This window comes from Nomascus leucogenys, chromosome 6 (genome assembly GCF_006542625.1).
Source record: "Nomascus leucogenys isolate Asia chromosome 6, Asia_NLE_v1, whole genome shotgun sequence".
Taxonomy (NCBI): domain Eukaryota; kingdom Metazoa; phylum Chordata; class Mammalia; order Primates; family Hylobatidae; genus Nomascus; species Nomascus leucogenys.
In genome coordinates this window covers 64,351,314-64,373,937 of record NC_044386.1, presented here as the reverse complement: position 1 = coordinate 64,373,937, position 22,624 = coordinate 64,351,314, and the positions used below count along the sequence as shown (strand labels likewise).

Sequence of the window (22,624 nt, the reverse complement as noted above, 5' to 3'; positions counted from 1 at the left end):
CATATTTGGGATTTGTTTGGCAAAACCTGGTCTCTCCATCTCTACAATCCCAGGAAAAAATGTGGTAACTTTGGATGCCCAGGTCCATTGGTCAAAGCCTTCTGCTAGCCATTCAACTGGATTAAAATAAGAATTATAGTTACTTTATATATGTACTTATTATAAGAATCAGGCACAGGGCTGAGTACTTTACATTATTTCACTTAATCCTTAAAATAACCTTACCAGGTGGAACTAGAATTATTCTTCTTCTACAGAAATGAAAAATGAGGCTCAGAGAGGGTAATGGCTCAAGATCAAAAATCTACTGTGTTGCACATTCCAGGCCCTGTGCTCTTAACCTCGACATTGGACTGCCTCATTTAAGAAAGAAGCCATCTGGATCTGCACAAGATAAAGAGAACTAGTCAAAGGGCAAAATAGTCTAAGTCTCTCTGTTTCTGTTTCTCTTTCTCCCTCCCTCCCTCTCCCCTCCCTTGCATATGTGTGTCTGTGTGTGTGTGTGTGTGTGTGTGTACATTACAATAACAAATTTAAGATGACTAAGTTTACTGTCATATGGTCTTGATGAACTCGGTGGAGAGACAGGTTTCTCTAACATAACATGGAACTGAATATACTTATAACTTGGGTGCATTGTCTGCGTAGGATGATATCCTTTATAGCACATTTTTATTACCAAACCCAGGCCTTTACAAAATCCCATAAGATAGATTCTAATAGACAAGCAGTAAAATGAGTAAACACCTGATAGGTGGGCTTCACCCCTCTCCCCAACCCCTGGAGATATGAAGAGGGGACAAAGCATTTTGTCATGAACAAAAGGCAGACGTTTTAGAATCTGTAGTTTCAAGGCGGCTGCATACATAACATTGTATCACTTTTGTGTGTGTGTGTGTGGCTGGGTTTCGTTCTGTTGCTTAGGCTGGAGTACAGTGGTTCCATCCTAGCTCACTGCAGCCTCAAACTCCTGGGCTCAAATGATCTTCCCACCTTGGCCTACTGAGTAGCGGGGACCACAGGCATGTGTGCACCACACCCGGCTAAATTTTTATTCTTTTGTAGAGATGGGATCTCATTATGTTGCCCAGGCTGGTGTCAAACGCCTAGCCCCAAGCGATCCTCCCCCCTTGGCTTATATCACTTTTAAAAGTAAAATTTGCTTCTGATTCTGTAACCCACATCTTTGAAAGAAGTCCCACATCTCCTAAGTGTGAGCTTTATTCCTATGTTTTCAAATAAGAAGACCTTCAGCCAGAAACTGGTATGAGCAAGTAGTGTCTTTGTGTATGAGCACTTCCTGTTTCTAGTCCATGATCAAATATATTATTTGCAGCACAACTGGAGGAGCTCTTGAAGGTGGCAAGTGGAGGTGCCTGAGGGCCTAATTGAGCACACTAAGGGCTTCTTGGCGTGGAGGAGTTTTTTCATGGTTATGAATAAACCGTCAGCCTGGGTATTATTGCTTGCTGTTTCTTTCTTTATCTTTGAAGTCAAATAAAAACAGTTGTAATGGCAGGCTTACTTTTATGATATCATAGTCTCCATGTGCTAGCAAAAGGAATCTACTTCTCTAGGATTTCCCTAAGTTTTTGTCAGTTTGTTTGTTTGTTTTGCCATTGGGTACTTTCCAGCAAAGGCACACACATTTCCAAGAGATTCTTTCTTCAATCTTCACTGGATTTTTTAGCTTGAGAAGTTAGGCAGAGCCATCAACCAACGGAAGAGGGTAATGGTATACACACAGTTTTTGCTAGTTGAATTTCTAAAAATATATAGATAGATAGATAGATTTATTTTGCTAAAATTAGTGTGAATTTTTTTAGAGGGGATTTTTCTAAGGGGCATTTTGAAAATAGGATAGTTCGAAACTAAAAATTTGAGGCTAATTATTAATATTTAGCCCCAGATTAAGCAAATTCAGAATGCTTAATTCTGACTATGGAAACTGTTTATCAAATCACTTGATTTTTTAAATGCCACTTTGGACTTTGTTTAAATATTTTCCTCAGTGTAATCAATTAGTGCAAGTTTGTTACCTTTTCCCCTGAAGTTGGTGGTGCAAAGGAATTTGAGAGATTGTTTTAACTGTTACAGTTGGAGTGGAACTTGTTCGTCCAAGAAAACTGAGGGTGAATGATTTTTGTCATATTGAGACTAAGACTTAACAATTGCTACAGTTGGCCTTTGTTGAGGTAGGTTTTTTTCCACCTCTGGGCCTTTTGAGGTATTCAGAATAGGTGACAATAGCTTGCAGTTGAGAACATATGTAGAAAGACCCCTGTGGCTTATTGGGAAAAGTTGCTCCACGCTGGTTGGGTGTTTGGAAAAAAAAATACAACCAGAGTTCTTTTATGTTCTGCTAGTTAATGAATGCATGAATGTCAAAATGGGCCAATGGCCCATTCAGGGGGCAAAGCCTTGGCAGCCCCCTTCTTTAAGAACACATCCTGAGATGCAAAATACATTTGCTTAACAAATTAAAATAATGAGATAATTCAATTAGCTTCTTTTTTAAAAAAGAAAGAAAAAAGGGTACATCGGGGATTATTGTAATACAAGAACAGGTCACACTGCACAAAAGGGAACAAACCAGTTTGAAATAATGTTAAAGAGACTAATAATGGAGAAATGCATATTGAATCATGCACTTGTAAAGAAATTTACATGAAATAATAATTTAGACTGCATCTACTTTCAGTGAGCCAGAGCCAACATTTCACTTTGAAAGTCGAAATTAATTAAATGACAGAAAAATATAGTGGGGCATCTCTAGTTCCAAGGACTTCCTCATGCCTGTTAGTGCATGTAAGAAAAGAAATCTAAATTAACATGTCGCTAGTTAGGGGTCTCTATTCTTGGTTTCTGAGCTCAGAATTACAGCTGAGTAAATCTTTCAGCTCATTAAAGATTGGAAAGTAAAAGTTTTACAGGACCATCCTCATCAAAGTTACTGAACCTCTTCTCTGCAGTGGGGTGAAGTGTGGATGAAGACGGAAAACATTTTCAAAGAGCAAGCAGAGGAGAATTTCCTAAAGCTACAAGGGAGGTGCAGAAAAGGCAGGGGAGCGGCACAGAGAGAAAGATGGGAGACAAAGCCAGTGGGAGAAAGTAATGAAAGGGGCATGTTGTGAAGAAGGTCAGGAGAGAAATAAAGCACTTAGTGAAAAGCAAAAGCAAAGAGAAAGGGGGAAAGAGAGGAAAGAATGACCCATGAGGCTGGGACCGGGCATTGCTCTGACTAAATGTCCTTGAGCAGAACCAAAACCTAGGAGCATGGGAAAGGAGCTTACCCATCCTGCAACGTGTCCCTCTCGTTTGAAAAACGGGGCAACAGAAGGTCCAGGGAACTTAACGGACTTAACTGAGGTTCAGCCAGTACAGAGGATCACAGAGCAAGAATGCAGACTTCCCAACTCCCCCAGCTTAGGCTATTTGAGTCCTCTCTCCCCACCTGGAGGACAGGCAGTCATTAAAAATTTGAGTTGGACAGAGAATTCTGCACAAAGCCTTGCATACATTCAACTAGATGAAAGCACTCTTGAGGTGAGTACAAACTCTTACTGTTAGTTCGTAGCTCAGCAGAGTTACAATAAGTGTCCAGAAATCACCAGCCACCCACAACTCTCAGTCTGTGGCCATGGTGCCTGCTGGGTGCTGTCCTGGGCAGGGAGGTGGGAGATAAGGCATCAAGGTCTCCTGACACTCCCACGTGAGATTCAACTCACAAAATACAGGTGGTAAGCCTTTCTATATTTGGTAACACGGAGCTTTCAAAACAAGAAAAGAAAACAGCACTTGGCTTCTCCGTATTTCTCCCTTGTGACTCTGAGCGTATTGATGGTGGAGACTGTGAGATTTCCATGCAACTGTTAAAGGTGATCGTCATTTTGGCAAAGTCATTGTAATGTGGAAAAATCACAGAGTTGGGGACTTGGAAGGCTCGGGCCTTTGTCTCAGCTTGACCTTCAGCTAGTAACTTCCTTTTCTGGGTCTCTGTTTCCTCATCTATAAACAGAGCAGCTGCATTCTCTAAGGTTCTACTGTTCCCTGACATTGGTTTTGATGACAGAGAGGTTGAAAACACATGTAGCTGTTTGCTTGGAAAGCAGCTGTTGAAGGGTTTATTTTCGATCAAGAAAGACCAAGCATGGAGGAAGACAGAGGGAGGGAACCAAACAGGTGAGTTGGTCAGGAGAAGGCAGCTGGCCTGTCATCCACAGCTACACTGCCTTTCTTAGTTGCTACTCTAACCAAACAAACCTTCATTTAAAAATGAGAAACCCCTCCCCTCACACTCACTCGACTTCCAAATTAAAAACATTTTACAGGTTAGTAAATCTCCAGCTGAGGTGATGTAGCAAAGAACAGCTGTGAAGTAATTTTGATAATGATGAGAATAATAACCACATGGCAAGGTTCAGGGCTTTGCTGTTGCAGCTTCAGTGCTCCTGAATAGATAAAAGTGATTAAATACTCCTGATTATCCCTGACCAATATGTAATGGATTTACAGCCCTTTCAATTAGTCAGTATTTGCTTAGGACTCATTATTTTGTCTTTGGTTAAGTAATCAGCCCAGAGACCGCATGTTCTGTCTAATTCCTCTGAGCCGAGTCAGTGCAGGGCCCTGACCTTTGAAATGGCCATAGCTGCAAGGCAAGAATAACCACTACCACGGCTGCCTCATTGGTTCTCCCAGCTAATCCTGACACCACAGGCCAGATCGATACACCTTAGTTTGCTACTAATGTCCTTACATCAAAATGGCCGATTTAGGAACGTGAATCTATCACTTTTCCCTCTCCACTGCCGCTCCACCCCTTGTCCTTTGCAGCTCTGCAAGAAGAGCAGATCAGCAGCCACCACCATAAATAAAAGTGGAACCTTGTCCTGGACCCAGGACACTGTAACTAATGTCATTCAGCATGGCAACACACAAGTTGGATAATCAAAGAAGACCTTCAGCTTTCGATGTGCTACTCTATTTTTAAGTATTAGCCTAAATAGAATGGCCTGAAAACAGTATTATAGCAAGAAGCATCCTCTGAAATTTTTACCGGTTTCCCAGAATTTCCAAATGAACAGTAAAATATAAGCATGCCTAGTTTCTCTGTAAAAATATATTGTAATTTTTTTGTCATGGGAGTCTTAGAGTCAACAGTATGTATCCACACATACAAGGATTGCAAACAGGAAGATAAAGATAAATTGTTACTTTTAAACTGTCGCACATAGTAAAACCGTTTCCAGAAGTGAACATGGTTAGCTTTTAAGATAATGGACTTGAGCAGCTAAAAAAAGAATCTTTAAGGTCCACCTTGCAAAGGCATTATAGCACCTATAACCTTTCTGAATTTGTCATATAAGTAGATGACATATTTGTAAACTGCTTCAGCAATTAAAGCTGCACCTGATACTGTGAGCTTGGACATGCATGTGGCAAGGTGCTTTTTTTTTTTGCCTCCTAGAGGAGACGGCTTTCGTTCATAGTGTAATCAGCAATGTTTATGCACCTGTAAGCTCCTTACAGCCATTTCCCTTGATTGCTGTTGCATTATCCGAAGTTGCTCTCATACTTTTAGCATAAATAACAAATTTACTTATATATGCTGTTTAGGGTCTTAGATCATTTTAAATAAAGTCCATTCCCAGCTTCTTAAGACAAAAACCTGCTACTTTCTAGAGGGTGCTCTTTCGATGGTAATAGTTGATTAAAAAAAAAACTACTCTGTTAGTCAGCAGATTTCAAGAATAAGAAAATAGGCACCTTAGTTTAAAAAAAATCTGTATGAGACGGTATAACTTGCTAGCAAAACAACAAAAACTATTTTTTTTGTCTTTCATCTTGACTTACTGTGAGATGCTGGAAGAGCCATGCTCTCATGATATTTGTTGCTACTTTGGGGAAAATGCCTCTTTTCTTCTGGCGTTTTTTGTCCTTATCCGGATCATCATCGTCACCTGTACCAGGTGAAGCTACACTGTTGTCTAAACCATCCCCTAGTAGAAAGAAATAAAAAGACGTTAGAGAAAACATCGCAAGGGTGCCAACAACAAGTGCAGCTAATGATGAGCTCAGCTAAGCCTGTTGAAAGAAATCCATTAAGCGAGTATATTCTCTTTCATTAAAGTATAATTGGAGACACAAATATGTAAAAGACAAAATTAAACCAGGCCTCTTCAAATGTTAATTTTGTGTGTCTCACACTTGCCCATATCATTAATTCAATTATAATTGTGCACTTGACACAGTGCAGTAGCTCTTTGTCAATTATGGAATCCAATGTGGGAAAACCGCCATCAGAAAACCCATTCAGTGGAAACGCATCCCCATGCCCAGAGTGAACACATACTGTAGGGTAATCAAGTTAAATGTTCTGTAGTCTATATATTCTAGGCTGCCTGCATAGGTGACAGTAACTGTGTCACTGTTCATTGCACATAACGCACTGCCTGCTCAGCCCCTCCTAGAGCTGTCACCTCCTAAGCATGCACATTCGCACACTTCTCATATGACCCTGCACTCGGCATTTGCATGACATGAAAACTTTTAGCTCTCTGCACCACTGATCATTATCATGAAAAAAAAAAGATACACATCAAGGTAGGGTGCTCACTTAATCAGAAGTTTCTATCAACATCTTTCTCTTCTGTGCTTTTCTCTGGCATTAATTGTGCATTAGCAAAAATCATTTACTTTTAACAGTCATAGTTATTTTTTCTTGCCCTCCGGCAAAAATGCCTTGAAAGCCTGCCTGGAGGGCATCTAAATTATGTATCTGAAAAACTCTTCTGGCAAGGCATTGCAGGACCCCTACTTTCTTAAAATTCATACGAGCACGTCTTCCTGTTTTTGGGAAGGCATCAATCAAGAGCAGCAATATATGCCATATCCCTACATTAATATTTGAACTAATAACTTTAAAAAAAGGAAAGAAACAAGATCCGACTTGTGGCATAATCAAATGCAAAATAAATGAAGAATACGGGGACAGCACTGGGGCTTTATAGATGGCTGTGTTTTCCTTGCACATCATTAGCCTGGAGCCACACGAAAGAGGAAAACAGAGAAGTGGTGAGTTTATGCTCCCTGCTGGTGTTTAAGAAGCCAGGGTCCTGGAAGGACATCTGGGAATTGCACTGAGATGGGGGTTTTTGTAATTTAAGAATAGACATTCATTAGCAGTAAATGCCATAAATCCCATGCTAAGTAAAAACCTTGTCCAAGAAAGCCTAAAACAATAAACTCTGTGCTCAATGTAGCCTGAGCTGGATGCTCTGTAGCTTTCTGAGGAATACTAGAGATCCATCAGCTCATTCCCAGACCTGCTCCCTCCTCTCGGACTGTGCTACAGCACAGCCATCCTGCCCACTGGGCCACTTGCCTTCTAACTTCTGGGTCTGCTCTGTGGGCTTCCCTGTACCTGTTCTTTTCCTTTCTTGCCAAAAAGCCCTCAACCTTCTTTGACCAGAGAAGCAGAAAAGCCACAGCAAAGAGCTGGCAGATTAATTTTATTGACATTTCCATTTTCACTGCAATGCGATACCCTCCATCACATGGAAGAAATGACCCTCACTATTTACAGACTGACAGGCCACTTCATTACAACCACCCTGCCCCAAGGCAAAGCAGCTCCCTTCCATCTGCCCAAACACTAGAGCATGACCCCGAAGTTGCTGTTCTCTTTTTCTTTGCCTTCTGTTATGATAAAAAAAATGGACCCCATATAGTCAAAGAACGAATCAGTATACAGCGAAACAAAAGGCGTTTGACTCTTTCAATACTGGATATACAGAGTCTAGTTTTCATCTGTCACCCTCCCTGCACACCCGTGTACACCAGAGTGTCGCCTGGACAAGGAGACACACACACATACACGCACACCCAAGCTCATGCAGGGACATGTGCACATGCTTTCCACCATGCCAAGGAACTGCTGCAAGGCAAATTCTCACCCACGCTAATGGCTTCTGACTGCTCCTTGGCAACCCTAGCATTTTAACCTGGGTGGATGTGCTCTCCAAAATACAGACACTGGAGCGATCTCATCAGCTGTTCATGTGACACAGATGGAGAGTGGCTATTAGGAGTCAGGCAGTGGGCCTTGGGGATCTGAGGTGCTGTTCTGTAGCCTGAGGCAATTTTGAAAAGCAGTACCCAGAGATGAGGAAAAAAATCCACACTGCAAGTGCAAGTTTGAAGTCAGTCAGTCTGTCTGTCTACCTACCATGGATAAAGATATCTTTGTCTGTAATACGAAATCTATGTAGGCTATCTGAATGTACATTTCAGATAATGTATGTATGGAATAACTCTTTCTTCAATGTCTTCCAAATATAAAAACACACTCTGTAAACAATGCCTGTGTGTATATATTTCTTTCTAAGCACATATGGTTTCTGTGTATATGTTTAAGCTGAAATTGTCAGGATTTTGTTAAAATCTCATTTAGCTTTTTTTGATAGATTTTTGAATGCACTTATTTTAAAAGGTTAATGGCTTAATTGAAGGAAGTTCAACGAAAAAAGTCATTTGCCTTTTTAACCCAATCAATGACCTTAAAAATGAGAGACAGCATTTCCACAGTGCATCTTTTCTTTCTTAAAAGCAAAGAGGGCTGGTAACACCTTCAAACTATATGATTCACTATATTTAGCGCAAGAAAAAATATAGCTAGATTGAGCATCCTTTGATGACTGACAAACTGGAGAAGACAGGAGCATCACAAAAATTTTAATATAAAGCAACCCGTCGTATATAAATGTAAAATATTCGAATTTAGATCCAGTGTAACAAATAATTATAAACAATAATGTGTCTAGTTTTGTATTAATGACTAGATACTAGACACAAAATTTTAAACTAATACATGTTTATACCTCTGTAAAAAGAGGAATTTTCCTCTCCCAAACACAACAATAAATACAATTGTTTTTTCCTCCAATGGACTGTGGACCAGCTCCAGCACAGAGAACTAACAACAGCATAATGAAAATTTTTGAAAGACAACTGTGTGAACTGCAACCTAAAATAAAATTTTGCAGCTGATGCTAGAGTTAGTAACTCAACATGGATATTGGTGTTTTTTTTTTATTTTAAGGCTGTGTGTGTGTGTGCGTGCGCGTGTGTGTGGTTGTGTGTATAAGATAGTTGGCAATCCTTGGCACATGTGCCAAATGAGTTTATGTGCTGAAAAAGGTATGTATACCACCACAAGCGCACGTGCCAAATGAGGTAAGGAGATAGCATCTGAAGTTAGGATTCAAAATTGTGGAATTCTTGAGGGCAGTAATTGTTCCTTTCTTATCTTTTGATTATGAGAAGATACCTCCATGCCTGACTCAGAACAGATAACCAGGGATTGTCAGTTGGGTGAGTAAATGACTGAACTTATCAATGAGCTTATGCAAGGGCCCTCCCCACTTTTTGCCAACCCCCACGGTGGGGCAGCTGCACACATTATATACCTAAAGGGTGAGGGTCTTGTTCCTCTGGAACAGCTGAGTGGGTTACCTGTGTGCACAAAGTAACTTCTAAACATGCCAGGAACAGAGCTTCTTTGAAGAGCTCAGTACCCACAGGGCTTTTTTTGCAGAGCTAAACCAAAGACCATTCCATCAGCATTGCCACCTCTGATGATGAAAGGCTATATAAAGAAATACTGGGCATGTTTCTTTTGAAAGGTTGCTAATCCCTTGACCAAGGGCATAGTCTAAGTTTTGGGTAAACATACTCAAAATAAATGTGCATTAGTGAAACATATTGTGCGTGACCATGGAAAGGAAGACTCAAGGCCTGTGGACAGATAAATCTGAAGTGGATTAAATTATCAGAGGAGATTGTTAAAAACACAGGCCCTCAGGCCTCATCCCAGACCTACTGATTCAAAATGTCCTAGGGCGGGAAAAAGGAATTTGAAATTTCAACAATTCCTTGGGTTTGCTTATGCAATCAGAGTAGCACTGGTGCTTTAGCTGGCTTTGGGAAGCCACTGACTAGATTATCTAAATTGAAATGAGATGCAGCCTCAGGAACAGGTAGGTAGTTAAAATTCTACTTTACTCCCATGAATGAGGTTAGCAGTCACAGTGAGTAACTACAATCTGGCCTGGGCCTTATTCACTGTGGGAAAGCCATGCTGTTCTAAATCCCCATCCTAGTCTTCTGGTAGTAAGGGTTAAACAGAAAGAAAGAAGCTATAGAACATTGGCTCTGTGCACTGGCACTAGCTAAAAACTTGTGAGAAATGCAAATTCTCAGTCTTAGCTGAGACCTACTGAATCTGAAACTCTAGGTGTGGGGCCCTGTTAATCATCCCTGCAGGTGGGTCTGATGCCCACTCCAGCTTGAGAACCACTGCCATAAAGCACAGAGAGCATCCCCTTGTTTTGCTGTCCTCCGCTGTTGTCTGAAGGCCTGAATCTAATCCCTGGGTCCTCCTCCTGTCTTAAGACTCTGAAGCATTTTGAGAACATCTCTAGCTGGATTTACACCTATGCTCTCAAGGAAGTCACACATGCTTTCCTTAGCTGAGCAGATTATGCTCAGAGCACGACATTGCTCTGGTAGGTAGCTCCAGCACACACCTACTTAAAAGAGCAATAATGAGAGTGTCTCACTGCAGGAAGCTAAATCCTGGGATACCATCGGCATCTGGGTGTAGGCAAATATCCATATCCACAGCTGTGTATCCACTGAATCAAGGAAGGACATCGGCACACTATGAGAGGATCCTCAGATGATTGATTCTAAATTCTAGTTCTAGAATTGATTCTAAATTCTAAGTTATAGACCAGGTTTAATAGTTAAATATGTTCATACATAATATATGTGCACCTGGGATTACAAAAATATTTTAAAATATATTTAAAAAAAGAAAAGAAAATTCTCATTCATAAAATTCATGGTCATAAAAACTACCTAGGCAGGCTTGGCATGGTGGCTCATGCCTGTAATCCCAGCACTTTGGGGGGCCTGTTTGGGAAGATTGCTAGAGTTTGGGAGTTTGAGACCAACCTTGGCAACATAGTGAGACCCTCTCTCTACGAAAAATTAGCCAGGCATGGTGGTGAGCACCTCAGATTGAGGTGGGAGGATGGCTTGATCCCAAGAGTTCGAGGCTGCCATGGGCAATGATTGCACCACTGCACTCTCGCCTGGGCAGCAGAGTGAGACCCTATCTCAAAAAGAAAGGAAAAAGTCAACCATCCAGGCAAAAAGATGCCACTTCATCTTTTGGCATATTGCTTTATTCCATTTACCCAAAAATCTAATTATATTTTGAATATCAAGCACATGATTTGGAATGAAAAAATGATCAAAGCAGTGATGACGTGCTATGATGAGTCTGATGCCACAGGGATGTGGCCTTCTTTCTCCTTGTCTTATCAGAAAAACATTGCAAAAACCAAGACAGTCCTAGTCCATCTTCTTCTACTTACCCCATCCCTGCCAAAACTAACATTTACCATTGAGGAAACTGAGGCCAGGAGATTAAATCCTTGCCCAAGATGCCACAGCTACACATGGTCAAGGATAAATTGGAGTCCAGGCATGGCAACTACAAGTCAGTGCTACCACCACTGGTATTCTCACATTAACATTGTAAATTATCTTTTACTTTTCAAAGCATCACCTTGTCTGAACACTGTTATCAATGGCAGATCCAAACAATGCTTGATTCTATAGGGAAAGGTCTAAGCACAGAGAACAGATTAGTTCTGGGGCCCTGGGGTTGGGACTGAGCTAGACCTGGTCCAAGTTGGCTTCAAATAGAAATGTGCAAACTCTTCTCCAGAAGTCAGCTAGTTCCTGCAAGAGCTTTAATTATATTTGACACTCAGAATTTTCATAACTGGTTTAACACAGTCCAAATGAAGACTCTGACATGGGCAGCACCGGACTGACCCTCAGAGCCCAGAGATGCTACCAATATTTAAGCCTACTGTCCATGAAGTAGGATCTCATGAGCTTTGATGTATCACTGTGCAGTACTATTAAACACTTCATAGAACTGTGATTACAATGACATATTCACATCCTTTAAAGTCACTTTTTAAAAGATAGAATAATATTTCTGTGACATTTGGCACACTGTCAAACACCTAAAACTGACCTCTCAGCCATGTCTCTTCAGAGAAATAAGACAAATTAATATGTATTTGGTTAACAGTACTTGTACTTCTTTTAGGGAACTTGTGGTACATTATTTAATTGTCATTTCTCCCTAGTTCTAGACCAGGTTTAATAGTTAAATATGTTCATACAAAATATATGTTAAGGAAATAAAGAACGACAGCTCATCTGGAGGAACAAGACTTTTTTTCTGTCTCTTTCTGTAGCAATAAAAATTTACCATATTCATTAACATTTTCATTTTGCACAATGTAAGTTCACTAATTTTATACACACACAAACATAGGTAGACAGATATCAATATTGATATCTTCCAGACAACCCATTTCCAGGAATTAGGTATACTTATGAATATAAAGATACTTATATGCTATTTTAAACCTAAATTTATATAAATTAAATTGTCACTATTTAAAATACTTCAATTTGTGCACAATTATTGAAACATATTTGTAGACGAACTTAATGTTTTTGCCTATAGTCAGATACATATATACATGTACATATGCAAATTTCTATAGTTCGTAGGTGTTTTCAGTAACCAGTTCTCTATCTCTAGAACACCGTCCCCTCCTTTTTTTTTTTTTTTTTTTTTTTTTGAGATGGAGTCCTACTCGCTCTGTTGCCAGGCTGGAGTGCAGTGGCGTAACCTTGGTTCACTGCAACCTGCACCTCCCTGGTTCAAGCAATTCTCCTGCTTCAGCCTCCCGAGTAGCTAGGATTACAGGTGCGTGCCACCATGCCCAGTTAATTTTTGTACTTTTAGTAGAGACAGGGTTTCACCATGTTGGCCAGGATGGTCTCGATATCTTGACCTCATGATCTGCCTGCCTCAGCCTCCCAAAGTGCTGTGATTACAGGCGTGAGCCACCACGCCTGGCCCGTCTCTTCTTTATCCACACGTTTGTCACTTTCATTATGATCATTACCACAAGTAACTTCCACTGGGCACTTGCAATGTTCCAATCCTCATTTAATCTTCACAACAAATGAATAAAATTATCTCCATTCTACAGATAAGAAAACTGAGACTCAAAGAAATTAGATAACTTGTCAAAGGCCACACAGAAAGTGGCAGAGTAGCACTTGTCCTCCAAAGCCCATACTCACCTCCTCTATTCCTTTCCTCAAGCTGTTGGGAGAAGAAGATGTGAAGGGTGAAGCTAAATTCTGGATTTGCCCTCACTGCTAAAGAAATAAATGCCAAGACAGAGGCCCTGTATGTCCACATTTATGTCCTAGAGAGACACTGGATGACAGTACACTTAAAATTAAATATGAACCGAGAAACAAGCATCTCATAATTTTTGCACAGATGAATGTATCCAATATGAGCCTACCCTTTATCTACAGGCTTATGATTATTTCCTGTGGATCTAAAGCTCAAATTAAATATGATTTTGAAGCAGAAACATCTGCTGAATTTTAAAGACTTTTCTGAGCCAAGGGATCTTTCAAGATTCCATACCTTTAATCCTTCCTGTTGGCCTTGAATGCCCTTTCTCTTCATTTTTCTTTCCTCTTTTCCCATTCTTCTTTACTAGCAAACTCCTATTCAACCTTTAAAACCCAGTGAAAAAGGGATCTCCTTCATAAAGCTTTCCCCAGCTCCCATTAACAGAGCTAGTGTACTGTGCTCTCTACTTCTTCAACAGTTTGTTCTTACCTCTGTTATTTACTTTTCTTCTTGCAATTTATCTGTTTACTAGTTTGTCTGTGAGCTTTTACTAGTTTGTCTGTCTGTGAGCTTTTGCATTTCTGATTCCCAAGCCCTGAGAAAGAGTAAACACTAAAATGTTAGTGAAATGTACAGATGGATAGCAAGAGCCTTTAGATACATTAATTAGAACCTGATGAGAACAAATCTGCTTGAAGAAAGTGCCCAGGAAAGAGATTCCCTGGCTTCTAGCAGTCGCCAAGCCTTAGGTTCCCTCCCTCCACTCTCCCTGCCCTATTGGCACTAGGTTATCACCCACCCAGTGTTTCACTGTGTGCATATATGCAGAGATGATGTGAGACACATGTCATATACTGCTTATAAAAATGGTGCTCCATCTCAACTCTGCCCTATTCCAACACGGAAGAGAGAGTGCTAGGAGAGAGGGGACTGCCCACTGCCCAGCTTGTTTGGGTTATTCAGAAACATCACAGTTAAAAATGAAGTATAATGTAGTAATGGAACTGCAACACACAGTATTTTATGGACTAATTTTCCGTCATCACTTCTTTATTCCCTTTTCCTCCTAAATATAGTACTTTGAAAACAGGATTACAACATACTAAGAGCCAAAAGGTATTTTCTTTCAGTGGTTGTCAGGGACTACCTTCCAGGAGTTTAATTTAGGGCATCCCACTGAGAAACCTGCATCAGGATTTCAAATGAGATTAAAAAAAAGGAAGAAGAAGCAGCTTTTGCCTAATTCTGCTTTAGAATACAGCCTTGCAAAACTTGCTTTCCAAAAACCATCAGCAAAGTAAATCTTTTTCTACATGCAATTTACCTTTTTTTCACATCAGATCAGTTGGGGGGAGGGGGCTGTAGACCCAGAAACATGGGGAGGATGAGGGGCCAGCAGTGAGACCTGCTAATTACTGATCTCTTTTACTCTCCTGCTGTGCTTAACTGTCCGGACATGTTAAAGTGAAATTTTTCTGTGATTTTTCAAGTGACTAGTTCATGGCCCGCTAGCATGGAGGGAAGCAGAAGAGATGAAATGCTTTCGTTTACATGCAACATTTACTAACTGTGTGGGTTTTCCGACATTAAAGAGAGGACAGTGACCCAGGCCACCTTTTTCACACTCAAAGGAGCACTGAAAAAACAAGTCTTCATCGGCTTACCTCAGGCTTCCCTGGTCCTGAACACCCTCCCCCCGGGGTATGAGCAGAAAGGGAAAAACAGAGGGGATTTTATGCTCCTTTCTCTTCAACTTTTCAGGCGGTATAAGCAGCATTTAGCAAATTCAGCCCCAAATGGCTCCAAATGCTCAGAGCTGCAGGGGCTCATTCTTTGTTATCCTCCCTCTATTTACACAGGATTTACGCAGGCTCTCCACTGAAGAGACCGAAAGCACTTCCATTCTCACTGGCTTGGCCAGCCCAGACTGTGGCCGCTGCAGCTCCACTCTGGCCTGTGATGGGAGATTTCTACAACCTGGAGAAGGCAACAAACTGCTCACTAACTCAGTGATCCCGAGACAACCTGGCTGGTACAGGCAGCTGCAAAGCAGACAGGCCTGCAGAGATGAGCTAACCTTCCAGAAGAGAAAGGAAAACCCAGCCAAGGCTGTGCAAATGTGCGTCCAGAGACAAATAACATGCACTTTAAAATATGCATCTATATGATATAATGGAAAGTGGTGGGTGAAAAAAAAAATTCAGACTGCAGCTTGGATGAAAACCACTTCACCCACTGGTTGGAAAAATAAAGTGTAAAAACAGACAGATGGACACATGTAAATGTGGCTGTGTTTTAGGCTTTAGCTGGCAATGTGAGTGTCGTAGTATAGTTTTGCACGCCTGTATTTTCCATATCATGTTGAATCCTGTTAACTGTTGAACAGAAACATCCTCATACTGGTCCTTGACCAAATCAGTCCCCTCAATTTACCCGTTAGGAACCATAAAATGGCTTTGTTTATTGACTGGAACAGTCTAATCCTTTATAGCAGAAGAGAATGAAAGCTTCCAACACTTTTAGCCTATTCTTCACTAAATGTGGTTATTCTCGTTTAAAATATATATATATATATATATATATATATATATATATAAAAAATTCATTGTCATTTGAAATATATATATATTTTACTTAACAATTTTAAAATATTTAAGAAAGGATATCTGTTCTCCTAAGTCTCCCATTGAATTCTCTAAAGGATATTGACTGACTCTAGTAGAAAAGTACATTCCTCTGCCATTATAATTCAGCAGATTGCTTAATCTCTGTGGTGCAGGATAAAAGAATGTACTTGTTACTCAGTTACCTGATAAGCACATATAAAAGTACAGAGTATATTCTGAAGTTATTCACAGTACATCATAATAAAGCTCTTCTGGGCACTCTAATGATTCATTCTAAAGGGCACTCTCAAATGCCCTTTTCCACAGTTAACACTCAGATTTTATTAAGGTAGAAAGCAGGGACAAATGTCCACTCAAGTCCCAGCTCTCAAATTTGACTCTACTTGCACTACACTACCTAGAGCTAAAGCTTTTTTAATGTTCTGTTCACCTCCCTAGAGTGGCATTTCAGCTAACAGAGTTCACAATCCTTCAGCCCTAAACACAGAAGGCTGCTATCTTCAAGTCATCCTAGGAATGTGCCAGATACCATCATTTTCCTCCTGTGATACAAAGAACCAGAAAGAGAGAGAGACCAAGAGAAGACCAACCTGATCAAGTTACCAAGAGCCCAGAATGCCCCTCTCAGGAGGTTAATCTTTGAACCGGTAAATGTTATAATTAGGAGCCTTGAAGTTGGGCCGAGGCTGGCCACTGAAATAAAGACCCTAAAAGAGAAAGTATGAATGGATCCCATCTCTTTCACCTAATGGTTTGACACAAGGGTCATGGTTTTTATGGAAAATTATACAAAAATGAGTTGTTATGACATGTGAGTCTCATTCTCACATCTCCTACAGAAGAAAAAAGGTGGTCGGAGAGATGTGTCTTCCCAATTTCACTTAGCTATGTTTCAGTACAAATTGTGAAAATTATGCAAATAACAATTTTGGCACCTTTGCTAGAGGAAAACATTATTAAATTATGCTCTAAGTATTTTGTCTGCTTTAGTAATTACTCTCATGTAACTGTAAATATAAATAGCTGTTATTCTGTTTAAATTTTTAATCATGCAAAATATTGTCACACAAAATGTCCTTCTGTTGCAGTCTAACTGGGATTTTCTTTTTTAAAATATCCATATTTAACTGAAGTGGACTATTTTTAGCGTTGTGAAGTGTTTTAGTAAAGATAGCTGGCTAACATCTCTGAATCAACAGGTCTTTCAAGGAAAGATATGGCCTTTATATTTGCAAAAAGAATTTCCTACAAAAGGCCGTTTATATAAAACACATTTTTAACATTTTAAGCTAAAACTAGAATATAATTAGTCTGCTTCCAAGAATGTATTAACTACATCAAACCTATACTATATGTTTTAGTGTAGATCAATAATAACTATAGGATTTTTTAACTTATTGTCTCTTTTATCATACTTTAATATTAAATGAAACATTAAATGTCAACTAAGTATTTATCAATAATAAAATTTGTTGGAAGAAATAACAAAAAAGCAAAGTTCTATCTGTAACAGAAATTATTTCATTCCATTTTTAAGAGTCCTTACTTCATTATCAAATTTGCTATCTAAAACAAAAATAAGACAATACATTTTTATAACATAAAATGGTTGATCACTTTTAATTCCTCAGATGATGTTGCTCTGTGAATTTACATCAGCAGATATCATTTCAAAGAGCAGAACAACAAAAACGAAGGTTTTTTGAATATTTCTTCCACTTTACCAACTACTGTAAAATGAAAACAAAAGAATATTTTAATAAAAGTGCAACTTTGAAACTCTGAAAGTTAAATAGTGCGAAAAAACCCCACAATAACTCTTTATCTTAAAAGACAGCCGTCTCTATAATAATAATGTTAACTAAGATAACTAGTTAGAGATATATATCAACATGCCCTTTATGAAGTTTTTAGGAAGCTAGTGATAGTTACCTATAGAAAAAATGAACAATAGTATTATGGAGTTGATAACTGGTTTTAGGTGAATACTTTTTAAACCATTAACACCCCAAATTTGGAACATATCTGTTAGATATTAGAAAACTATATTTTGAACATTTTTTCGAAGAACATTTTCATACAACAGAGTTTCCTAATCAAACTTTGAATTTTTGTTTAAGAAGTTTGTAAATTAAATGGCTAGCACTTTAAAAGTAAAATGACGCATTCAGATATTCCATTTATGATGATTGCTTTAAATAAATGTAGTGCCATTATTTGAGACCAAGCAGATATGTTTTTGTAATAGAATGCAAATGAATATTTACAACATATACATAATAGCCCTAGAGAAACAAATAACGTGGCTGCTTAATAAGAATAATCTAAGATAGCACAAGTTGATCATTCTTCATATGGCCTATACAGTATAGAACAGCAGACACTGAGGCCCTATAAAGTACATGGAAAATGGAAAATGACCGCTAATGGGTGTGAGGTTTCTTTTGGGGTGATGAAAATGTCCTAAAATTGGCTGTGTTGATGATGGAACAACTTTGTGAATAGATTAAAACCACTGAATTATAAGCTTTTAAGGGATGAATTGCATAGTATGTGAATTATATCTCAACAAAGCTGTGGTTTTGTTTTTGGTTTTTTTGTTTTTGTTTTTTTTGGAGACAGAGTCTCACTCTGTCTCCCAGGCCGGAGTGTAGTGGCTCAGTCTCAGCTCATTGCAACCTCTGCCTCTTGGGTTCAAGCAATTCTTGTACCTCAGCCTCCTGAGTAGCTGGGACTACAGGTGTGCGCCACCATGCCTGGCTAATTTTTTGTATTTTTGGTACAGATGGGGCTTCATCACAATGGTCATGCTGGTCTCAAACTCCTGAGCTCAGGCAATGCACCTCGGCCTCCCAACGTGCTGGGATTACAGGCGTGAGCCACCACAACTGGCCTTTTTTTTTTTTTTAAGACCAGATTTTGGCCTCACACTACAAATAAGTATGCTGGAAGAAATATAAAAGCCTAGTAGTTGAACTTGAAGGTATCCATAATCTTTTCCGAATTGCTTCAAACAATGTGATTTCAAGGCCACTTACTAATATTGTCTTAGCACCTTGCGTATGGACAAACATATGTACTTGAAAACATTTGAGATAGATATTATGCTGTTTATATTACAAAGATATGCATTATAGAATATATTACAAAGATATGCATTATAGAATGTATATTGACTTTCATACTAAAATTAATCCTTCTCCACTCTCAATTCTATTGCATCATAGCAGAACCCTAGCCCAAATATTTGCTCTTCCAAGGCTTACATTAACCCTTAGAACTCCAGAATACTTCCACAAGCAGATACAAACACACACATCCCATGCCTACATTTCTACCCAATTATTGAAACCTTCTTCAAGTCAAAAACCATATCTCTTTTTCTCATATTCTTAGAACTTCATATATGTTATGGGTATAGTTTGTGCCTAGGCTTTTATTAAATGAATGGATGGAGAGCTCTCTTATTTCTTGGAATATGCTTTTATGCCTTGTGGGTTTATATCTAAAATTTGGAAACAGAAACTATCTAGAATGTTTGTCTCTAAGAGGTGTAAATTGGCCATAGAGTTAATGTGTCATAAATTTCAAAGGCATTAACTTGTAAGATGCACTCCACGGAAGAGGCAACTTTATTGAAACAGACAATAGACAATAGGGGCCCTAAATTTGGAAGAGTATCCTACATACTTTTCCAAATATCTGACATTTTTTATTTCTCTGGGCAGTTGTACTACTTTGTTTGTACACTGGAGACTGGCTTCTGATGCAGTCCTTGTCCCTCCACCCTGCCCTTCCACTCCCTCCTCACTTAAACACAGAAGCACATACTCATGGGGGGAAATGGTGATGAGATGGATGAAGCATGAGTTTTGGAATAAAACAGATCTTGTGTTGAATTTTCAGATCTATTTCTTATTTATATTTGTTAAGACTAGTCAAAGTGAAAGAGTGTGAGTGAAGAAGAAATGAAGAAACCTGGGACTGGTTATAATCAATTAGTTGTAAACACCACTGCACTTGGACCAGCCCCAGATCTATTCCTTATTGGTTGAGCATGACCTCAGTCAAGAGATTAACCCTCTGAACCTCAGTTTCCTCATCTGTGAAATGGGAAAAATTACACATACCTGACAGGTTAACCATAAAAATTAAATGAAATCATGAGAGAAAGAGCTATTACTTATATTGTGTCTCCACTTTGTATCCAATGCTTTATACTTATTAACAAACTTAAGGACTTCATACACAACATCTAGCCTCATGCAGTACCTGAAGTAGCAAAGGTGCATCAATAAATGTTAGTTATTTATTTTCTTAAAAGAAAACAGTCTGAATGGATAAACAAACTGTGGTATATCCACACACTGAAATACTACTCAGCAATAGAAAGGAATAAACTACTGAAACACCCAGCACGGTACATTTTGAAATCATGCTAAATGGAGAAAGACACACACAAAAGGCTACATACTGTATGATTTCAAATATATCAAATTCTAGAAAATGCAAACTTATACATAAGACCAAAAGCAGATCAGTGGTTACTTGAGGACATATATAGAGGGAGGGAGTGATTAAAAGGGGTATAAGGAAATTTTGGGGTAATGATGGAATGGTGTAGTATCTTGATTATGGTGCTGGTCTCATGAGTGTATACAACTGCCAAAACTTATTAAATTGTACACTTTAAATGAGTGCAATTTTTGTATGTAAATTATGCCTCAGTAAAGTTCATAAAAATAGTAAGCAAAGTATAGTTAAATCATCAAAAACCTGTTATTTGGCATAAAACACATTTTGGTAGGAAGTACAGCATTCAATATAGAGATGCTGGAGTGGGAATTCTCCTAGTAACTGCAGCAAAGTTCTGAATGATTTGGGGCGGCATTTGAAAGAAGCTATGAGGAGAAGCTCAACATGATATTTATGAACGTGTGGATTTATACAATTTTCTTTAACTTCATAAAGATGTAAGGTGGGTGGTCAGAATGCACTTTGCAGATTTTACAAAAAATATCTCCATTGTTCAAATCTCATTATAAGATACATTATCAACGAAGAACTATTCAAGTTGCAAAAAAATAAAATACCGATAATAACTTTGAAAGACAATAAAAGTAATTCTTAATAAATTACTTTTTAAAACTTTCAGGAAATTCAGTCTTAACCTATTCCTTCTAAGTAAAATATCTCACACCACACTGGAGATCTTAGACAATTTCAGAGGAAAACCACATCATTCATGAAAGACTGAGCACTCTCAAGATTAAGAATTAATGGAAAATATAGAAATAATATCAGCCCTTGCCAGCCTGCTCCATGCCTTCAGATAAATCCCTGAATCCACCACATAAAGATGAAACAGAAGTAACATTTGTGGAGTGTCTACTACATGCCAGTTTCGGCGGGCTTTATCTCAACCACAGGACAGTTTAGAGTATGGTATTGTAACTCCTATTTAATATAAGCAGAAACTGAAGCCAGACAGCTTAAGAAACTCACCTAAAGTCATGTGGCTAGTTGGTAATGCAGCTGGGTCTTGAACTCTAAATCCTGAACTCAAGTCCATGCTCTCTACTCACTACACAGACCCTATTCTTATACAGAAATGGAATTCATATTTCTAAAGGGTGGGTGAGAGGTGGGGCAAACAATGCCTTATGGCTTTGAACCTGGATAAGTAGTCACTTACTATTGGCCAATTATGGCCAAATGATCCATCTGACTTTTGAGATGTGCGATATTTGGCACATATTAGATAATCAATAAAGGTTAGTTCCATTTCATTCTCTTTTTCCTTCCTTCTTTCACTTATTTGAAAGGCCCATTCACATAAGAAAAATGAAAATAGAGTCACCACTGGTTGAAAAATACATTTGCTTTATAAAAATGCCTTCTTCCTTATTCTTCCAAAACTCGTATCTCAAAACAGCACAGAAGCAAAGGGTCACGTGTGCTACTACTAAGTGGAAAACATTTTCATACCTGATTGCCATCCATCTTTTTCTCCTAGAAAGGTGAGGAGCTGAAAGCCAGGTAATTTTAGTTTGCCAAGGCATATCCCCATTCTCTGTCATGAAGAAAGACAACTCGAAGGGCACCAACACAGCTTTATTCAGATCCTGTTAGCTAATAAAACAGGAACTGTAAAGGTTTTTGTTTGAGAGGAAAAGTTGTTCAACCTTTTCCCAGGAAAGAAAGGAAGGGGTTTGCTTTCTCAGTAGGTTTATTCATATACCTGTGGTAAACCAGCCTATGAGAGAAGTAACGTCTTTGCTGTAAGATCAGACCTACGAGCTACCAATCAAATAGCAGTCCAACCTTCATATGCTGATACAGCAAATTTCCGGACCTTGATCACGCTAGGCTAGGGAGTCATTCTTCTCAGTGATAAAGTTGGCGAGTGCACTCTTGAGAAGATAACAAATTAAAAACCGGCTGACTCGACACCATTTGAGTGAGGAATTCACCGCTGACCCAGTAGAACACAATTTCTACCACCAGTCAGTAATCACTGGAGAGGGGCCAACTTCACTTCATAGCTGTAAAACTATTCCTAACAGAGGGTCTTGGCACAGTTAAAACATAACTGTCCGATTTACCTCATGCACATCTACTGAAGTTGGTAACGACTTCCTCAACTATTTATATTCTGAGGCATACTGTGTGTGAAGGTTCA

At 39.0% G+C, this 22,624-nt stretch overlaps 1 protein-coding gene across 7 annotated transcripts in view; it reads right to left on the bottom strand.

The window, feature by feature from the left end:
• Positions 1–22,624, bottom strand: part of MEIS2 (Meis homeobox 2) — a 210,231-nt gene that overhangs the window by 140,923 nt on the left and 46,684 nt on the right. For all 7 annotated transcript variants that reach the window (XM_003272806.4, XM_003272807.4, XM_003272808.4 and 4 more), the window contains exon 8: positions 5,857–6,002. In XM_003272806.4, the coding sequence (XP_003272854.1) occupies positions 5,857–6,002 (146 nt within the window). The remainder of the gene's footprint in view (positions 1–5,856; positions 6,003–22,624) is intronic.